Source organism: Dromiciops gliroides, chromosome 1, assembly GCF_019393635.1.
Source record: "Dromiciops gliroides isolate mDroGli1 chromosome 1, mDroGli1.pri, whole genome shotgun sequence".
NCBI classification, from domain to species: domain Eukaryota; kingdom Metazoa; phylum Chordata; class Mammalia; order Microbiotheria; family Microbiotheriidae; genus Dromiciops; species Dromiciops gliroides.
Genome location: NC_057861.1, coordinates 688,689,288 through 688,696,719, shown reverse-complemented (window position 1 = coordinate 688,696,719; position 7,432 = coordinate 688,689,288). Strand labels below are relative to the sequence as shown.

General features: G+C 41.9%; 1 protein-coding gene across 1 annotated transcript in view; it reads left to right on the top strand.

Moving 5' to 3' along the window:
* The first annotated feature begins 2,241 nt into the window (after positions 1–2,241).
* The window catches only part of COBL (cordon-bleu WH2 repeat protein), a 366,578-nt gene continuing 361,387 nt past the window's right edge, over positions 2,242–7,432 (top strand). The window contains exons 1-3 of the mRNA XM_043972590.1: positions 2,242–2,457; positions 3,161–3,210; positions 3,311–3,486. Of these exons, the coding sequence (XP_043828525.1) occupies positions 3,202–3,210; positions 3,311–3,486 (185 nt within the window). The 5' untranslated portion in view covers positions 2,242–2,457; positions 3,161–3,201. The remainder of the gene's footprint in view (positions 2,458–3,160; positions 3,211–3,310; positions 3,487–7,432) is intronic.

Sequence of the window (7,432 nt, the reverse complement as noted above, 5' to 3'; positions counted from 1 at the left end):
GGACATAGTTCAGGAGGGATGTTATGACTAGAGATATAGATTTGGACATACTTTGAATAGATATATCTACTTACCATGGGAATAAATGAGTCTCCTGAGGAAGAAAACAAAGCAGGTTTATATATTTCTACCAAACAGGGACATTTTTTTTCCCTTCTTCCTACACCTCCCCTCCAGCTGGAAAAATAGAGGGTAAGCTGAATTTTTAACCAACTTAACTGATAAGCCTGTCTATAAAACTTTCTCCATTTATTCACTATGTGAAATTTCACTAAGGCCACCAAGAAGTTAGTTCTCTATTTCTCCAAGGTCTATTATTGAAAGTGGGGAAGACAGAAAAGAGCCCTGTATCTGGAAAGGATATTTTTTGTCATGGTATAATGGAAAGATCACTGACCTTAGAGTAAAAAAAAAAAAACTGGATTGAAGTCTGCTTCTAACACTTTATAATGGGAACATAGTTCCCACTTATTTTTTCTCAGCCCCAATTTCCTCATCTCTGTAATGGGTATAACAGTGTCTTTATCTGTATTGCTGTTGTGAAGATCAAATGAGATAAGCATTTTGAAAATCTTAAAGTTACATAAATGTCAAATGTCATCATTTATCTCTAAAAGAATACCTTTCCTGAGTTTAAAAGGCAGACTGCTTTGAATTGTGGGAAAACCATTAAATTTATAGGAAATGATAAATTTCAAATCAGTAGTTGTGAATCTTTTTTTTTTTTTTTTGGTGCCATGTACAATCTAGTGAAGTTGATGTGTTCCTCATCAGAATAATACTGTAAAATGAATAAAATACATAGGAGTACAATGGAAAGCAATTATATCAAAAGTTAACTATCATCTATCTATCTATGTTTTAAAAGTTCATAGACATCAGGTTAAGAACCTAGAACGAAAGAAGCCTTCATTTTTTGTTTTATTTCCCCCTATGTGCTTAAAGAAATTTCAAATAGCTTCACAATGGAAATGATTTTTATCCAGTTATTTGAGTAAGGTCTGAATAATGTAGGTGATACTTTTCATATTGCATTTCCCTCCATGTTTTCTTCACCTTCCTGTCTTTCCACTGTGTTCTGTGACTCATGCATTTTTATATCTGTGTTGGCTTCTAGGCCATTGTGTTCTGGAGTCAGTTCATAGTTTGTGTGAGCAGACTGTAAAACTTTCAGTGTTGACAAATACTACAAATAGGGGCTTGATTCCTTGATTTGTTCATTTTCTAGACTTAATAAAGTGACAGAGAAAATGTTAATAATATCAATTAGAATTAAAAGTGTGTTACCAGTACATTTTTTTCCCTTTGACTATGGATTGTTAAACATTTGGCAGCACTCTTGGTTCCAGGGTTTCTGTCTAAGGCTGAGCACCCACCTTGCCCGTGCCATTCTTCTCCTTTTTGGAATATTCCTCTATGTGAGGGTCTGCATATTAGGGAGGCACAGCAGAGCAATATCTGGGTTGTAAAAGATTAAAAACATTTTTTTCAAGCTTTCTGCAAAACTCCCCTGGCCAGAGGCCAGGCAGGGGAAAAGAGAATTTTGTGAGCGTGGAGTGTTGAAACATTTCAATTTCTCAACCTGACTACTTCTTACACATCAATATCCCACGTGCTGCATAAGTTTGTATGTTGTACTAAGCATTTGTTTGCTTGGCTTCGCCCCTTTACTCCACCATCTCCTCCCTTAGTGCTGTCATGATAGTTATTGGACGATTGGACCTGATGTGTCAGGTGCTGAGACAGCCCTGAATCCCTCTGTGTGAGATAGTTACCTTAAGGCTCAGGTAAGCACAGAAATAGGATTTTCCAGTGGTCTCCGGTAAAAACTCTTCCTCTCCCCATCCCCAAAGGATCTTCCCCAGGCTGGGAGATTCAAAGTCAGGGTGACAAAGTCTGAGGAATGTGGCAGATGCAGAGGCTTGTTAAAGTCCAGCTCCTACCCACGGCCAAAGTTTAAGCAGTCCCTTATACGTCCCACCCACCTTCTCTCCAGGCTCTCTATCTGCTCTTGTCTCTACCTTTGGGAGACTGTTCGCTCTTTCGGGAATCTAGAATTCTGATGTTCCTGGCTGTAACCCCATGCATCTGGGCTCTCAAATACCCTGTATCTGAAGCTTGGTTTCCTCTCTTCCAGTCCATGCATGAGTGAGTTGCCTACGGGTTAATGATTTAAAGGTGCCACGGCAGGTTATCCTCTGTCCCTCCCCGCCACAAGGAGAGTCGGAGCCGGTCTGTTTATGTAGATCTGCTTGGGGGCAGTCACATGGATCAAATGGCCGAACTGCTTTACCAGGGCCCCTTCGATTTCCCAGCTCCACTCGCCGCCGCCTAAGTTTTGCGGGAGAGGAGAAGCAAAGCCGGTGGGGGTGGGAGTGAGAAAGAAGAGCAGGAAACGAACAGGTGGAGAATCTCGGGGAGCAGAGATCTGCCCTGCTCCTCCTGGGGCAAACTCAGGTGCCTATCGTATGAGAGCGGGGGTGGTGTAGGTGGGCTCCTGGGATTGGGTAGGGGAGGAGTGGAGCTAAAACTGTGCAGATTGGTGGTGATGGAATGTGTGGGGGTGGGGGGTAGGTTTGGGACCTCAGCACTTACCCTCTAGGGCTGCCCCTGAAGGTGTGTGAAGGGGGTAAGGGGGAAGAACGGAAAGCAGTAAATAACTGGGTGGAGGGTGTTGGGGGGATGGGCAAAGCAATAATTGGAGTGGGCGGGGAGAGAGCAGTAATTGTGGAAGAGGGAACGCTAAAGCAGTAATTGTCATGGGGGGAGAGCAATAATTACCATGGGGGCGCGCAAAGCAATAACTGTCTTTAGGGGGAGAGCAGTAATTGGCTTGGGGGAAGAGCAGTAATTTCCTGGGGAGTGGGATGCGGGGCAGCAGTAATAGGCACGGGGACAGAGTGAAGGGGTGTGTGACTGGGGGTAGTCTGGGACTTCGTCCCTAACCCAGCCCCAGGCGCCCCTACAGGCGCTTATGAAGGGTTCCCACAATTGAAAGCACCTTGCACGCCTCCAGCCCGGCCCCCTGCGCTGCAGAGCCCCTCCCCCCACCCCTGCGCTGAAGGAGCGACCCCTCCCCGGCAGGCTGGACTCTAGCCTTGGCTTCTCTCTCTCTCTCTTTTTTTTTTTTTTGGTCCTCTTCGCCCACGTCCTTTTCTAGTCCCCGCGTGGCAAGATGATGGGTCAGCTAGGAAAAAGTGAATGAAGGAGGTGGAGGAAGAGGAGGCGGAGGGAGGCGGCGTTGGCGTTGACTTTGGCTTTGGCTCGGCTGCAGCCCGAGGAGGAGGAGGAGGAGGAGGAGGAGAAGGAGGAGGAGGAGGAGGAGGAGGAGGGAGCGCGCCTGACTCTGTCCGGGCCGCAGCGGGCGGGCTGCACGTCGGGGTCTGGGCGCTCGGCGGCTGCCGCAGCGGCAAGCAGAGCAGCGCCTCCTCCTCCCAACGGACCCATGGACAGCCTGCCGGCCTCCGGGGCCAAACCCCCGAGCGGGTAAGCCAAGGCAGCTGGAGCAACCAGCTCGCAGCTCAATTTATTCTTCAATCCCTTCCTTTGAGTTTTGATTGCCCCCTACCCACCCGCGGCGCGCAAGCACACATACATAGAGGGTGCCCTCCTAGCTCTGACAGAGGTTTGGCCGGAGTGTGTGTTATTGCGGGGGGGGGGGGAGGGGGATTCAGTTTGCCCCTCCCATCCTAATTTAGCCCCAAGCTGAGCCCAGGGGCCAACGGGGGGGGGGGGGAACACGACGACTTTGGTGTGTATTTGTGTACTTTCGGTGCTAGGGTAGTTTCCCAGGTAACAGTGTCAGGCCTGAGTCTAAGTGCAGTTTGTTGCTGGGTTGCTTTCTTTTTAAATGAGATTTAGACAGCCCAGCCCCAACCTAATTATCATCGTCATAGTCTGTAGCAAACACTAATTGCACTCATAAGAGTGTTCTGGGTGCTTTTATTCTCCTTGCCTAACAACCGTTCCTCCTGCATTCCCTTCCCTTCCCTTCCCTTCCCTCCCTCCCTATTTCTTGGCTGTGGAAAGAGGCTTTGGGCACTTGAGGGAAAACCCAGAATCAGTGGTACCATGATTTATGGATGCCAGCGAAGTAATTCCTTTTCCTCTAACTTCAAAATTCTCAGCTCACTGCTGTGGCTTGCTAGCTCTATGTGGAACATGCATCCTTGACTACTTCCTAGCTTAGTTTTCTACTTTCACCTGTCATATACCTGCTCTCCCTCCACAAATCTAATTAATAGTGATTCTGATTACTAATAGTAGCAGTTTCAATCACTGTTCCTCGTAAGATGTCCTATTGGACCAGAGCCTCACCACAGTGCTTCTTGAACTTCTGAAATCACTTGGATGGGGGCAAATGTGCTATGAGTATTGGAAATGGAATGAGTGGGTGGGGATTGGGAGTGCACCTGCTTATGGAATGGGCCCATGCTTTCAGCCCATTTTGCACACTAGCAACTGGACTAGAACATGGAGGAATGGGGGACAGCAGATCTCTTTCTCCTTGCAACAGCCCCCACTGACTCACCAGAGTCCATATGCTGCTGCTGTTGTCCCAGTCTTTCAAAAGGGTTTTCAGACACAGAAGTTTTCCTTTTCCTTTTTGCCAGGAAAAAGTGAAACAGCGAAGCAAATCAAATAATTTTGGAGCTCAGGAATGTTAAGAAGAATTTTTTTTCCAGTGCTCTTATGTGGTGTTTAGATAATTCCCTTTGATTGGACAAATCCAAATAAAGAAAAAAAGTGGGAAATCCCTTTTAATGAGTACACTAAAATTAAATAGGCAAACACAAAACAGAAATACCTTTAAATGTTTTAATATGCCTTGATGAAATAGCAATAAGTTGGAATAATCATTTTAACCTTTAGATAAATATGAAAGGGTGAGGAAGAAAAAGAAGAAACATTTTCTAAAATACATATTTTGAGAACTTTTTAAAAGTTCAGTGCAGACCTAGATGTAATAAGGTTTTTAAGTATACATTCATGTATATTAAAGTTGTGTGAAGAAATGACCGTATCTCCTCTGGAGACTGGTCTATGGTGGGAGAGGCCCCATGAGTCAAGCAAAAATATAATGTTTTTGATATTTAAATAGAAACAAATACAAGATGTAATATGACAGTCATTTGGATTTTTTTTTTAATGTTACTAATTACCAGTGTTCCTAGATTCTGGCCTGCCCACCCCTGATCAAATCCCCAACTGCAAATGTCTGGTTTGTATATTAGAGTTAGTTTCATAGGAAAATAAGAGTTGTTCTTAATCCTTATTCACTCTTTTTCCTCCTCCCCCTTTTTAGGGTGTGAGCCTATTTGTTTTAAAACACTCAATAAATAGAGGTCAAGAAAACATGGGATTGTTTATATTTTAAACAGGGGGCTAATTATTTGACTAGTGGTTATGTTGGGATTACCTCAATTCTTAGGTATTAAAGGTCAGTTTAAGCAAATAAAATTGCTGAAAGGAATCCTTTAATGTAGGTAGAGAGAATCCATTACTTGCTGAAATTAACAGAGCTTTATAAAGATAGAAAGGTATTGAACTCTGACTGATGGTGAAAATGAAGATAGGGTCCTTTTATTTATTCATTTTTTTCACTACTTGATCTGCTAATTAAGGCAAGAAGATGGTAACAGCGATAGGTTTGGGAAGAATTCTTTATACTTGGTATTTCAACTGTGGATTGGAAAGTTTAAAAAGAAAATCAGCTAACTCTTGTTTTTCTGCAGGTTATGGAGAACTAATTTACTTGATTTTTCCCAACCCCTCCAAATCTATATGAGGGGAGACTGCTGGTAGACATTGCTTTGTGAAGTCAGCATAAATCAGGCAAAAATATTATTAAATTTAGGAAATTTATAACAAGACTGAAAAAAAGAAACATGGGTCTACATCATGATTAAAGGGTGGAATGGGACATAAGCTTGACTTGTATTGCTGTGTTAATATTAAGAAAATTATTTTAGTGGGTTTTTTATTTTTTGCTTTACAAATGTTATCTAGTTTTCAATTATTTTGAAATTGGGCAGTTTATAAAACATTTCATTAAGGTGAATGACATGACTTCTTTAGTAGAAATACCTTGAACGATTCTTGTTTAGGAACAAGATGGACTACTAATTTAAAAAAAGAGAAGAAAAGAAAAACAACCTATAAGGTTCAAGGTCATCTTTATGGAGCTGTATAGTTTAATTTCTGTATTCTGCTTTTGTAGAACTAGCAGCAAAGAAAACTAATAAAATGTATTTTTGAGATCCTCAGGAAACATTTGGATATTACTTTTAGATTACCTCTTTGTATTGGGATCAGGAGTATTTTCTCGAATGGCCATTTAGTACAGTTTCTACTTTCTGGGGTAGCAATCCTTAAAATATAGTCTGGTGACCCCCAGGAATATCTGAGACCCTTTCTGGGTGGATCACGAGATCAAACCTATTTTCATAACAACACTAAGACATTTTGATTTTCAATACATTAGCTATTAATAGATGGAAAGCTTGAGGGGGGGCACTCCTCAATAATTTTTTTTTAAATGTAAAGAGATCTTGATTGCAAAAAATTTAAGAATGCTATTCCAGGATACCACATGCATAAGCTGCTTCTGGAAGCTCATACTTTGGCAGAATAGTTATTTATAATTTTTTTCTATACCACAAAAGTGGGTTTCTGTGCAGTAGAACAGGTTGTGACTATGTAAGTGCTAAAACAGCTGGCGAATTTGGTGGAATAAAACAACTGGTCAGTTTAGTGAAGTAATGAACAAGACAGGAACATATGGGATGTCAGCCAGATGGAACCTGGGAAATCACCCTCTGTAAACTAATTTTTCCAGTAGTAAACAGGTTCAGAGAGGTGAGATCAGACCGGATGCTTGAAGGGATTGACTATTTTAATCTACACTGTTGAAAGACTGTAAGTGAATTCTCAGTATGAATTTATTTTTTGCTCAAGTGTGATTTTTTTGGAACTTAAATTACGCTGTTTTCAGGTTGACAAAAATGAAAGATTATAGAGACGTTTTTAACATTAGGGTACATGGGTATACGTAAAAATGCCTGTGATTATTTAGAGTGAAAAAATAGGCCTAGAAAAGTTTAGCTTTTCCTTAAAAAGGGGTAAGTGAAAGCTGTAGTAACACGAATGATTCTGGTAACAATCATAATTACATATAACTACAGTAATAATAATAACCAATTCAGTGTCTTAAAGACGAGCTTGTTTGCTTTGTGGTTACAGGGTCAGGATGTTGGATGATATGCTTCCATTCTTTCAAAAGCTCTAATGTTTATTGATTGAATTAGCTGTGCTATTTTTGTGTTGGTTTCCCCCCCCCCCTTTTTCTGAAATTTGGTTACGTAAGTGTTGCTGGTTAAAGGAAGATGCTATTTTGAAGACATTTCCTTTACTCCAGTACCTTTGTGAATAC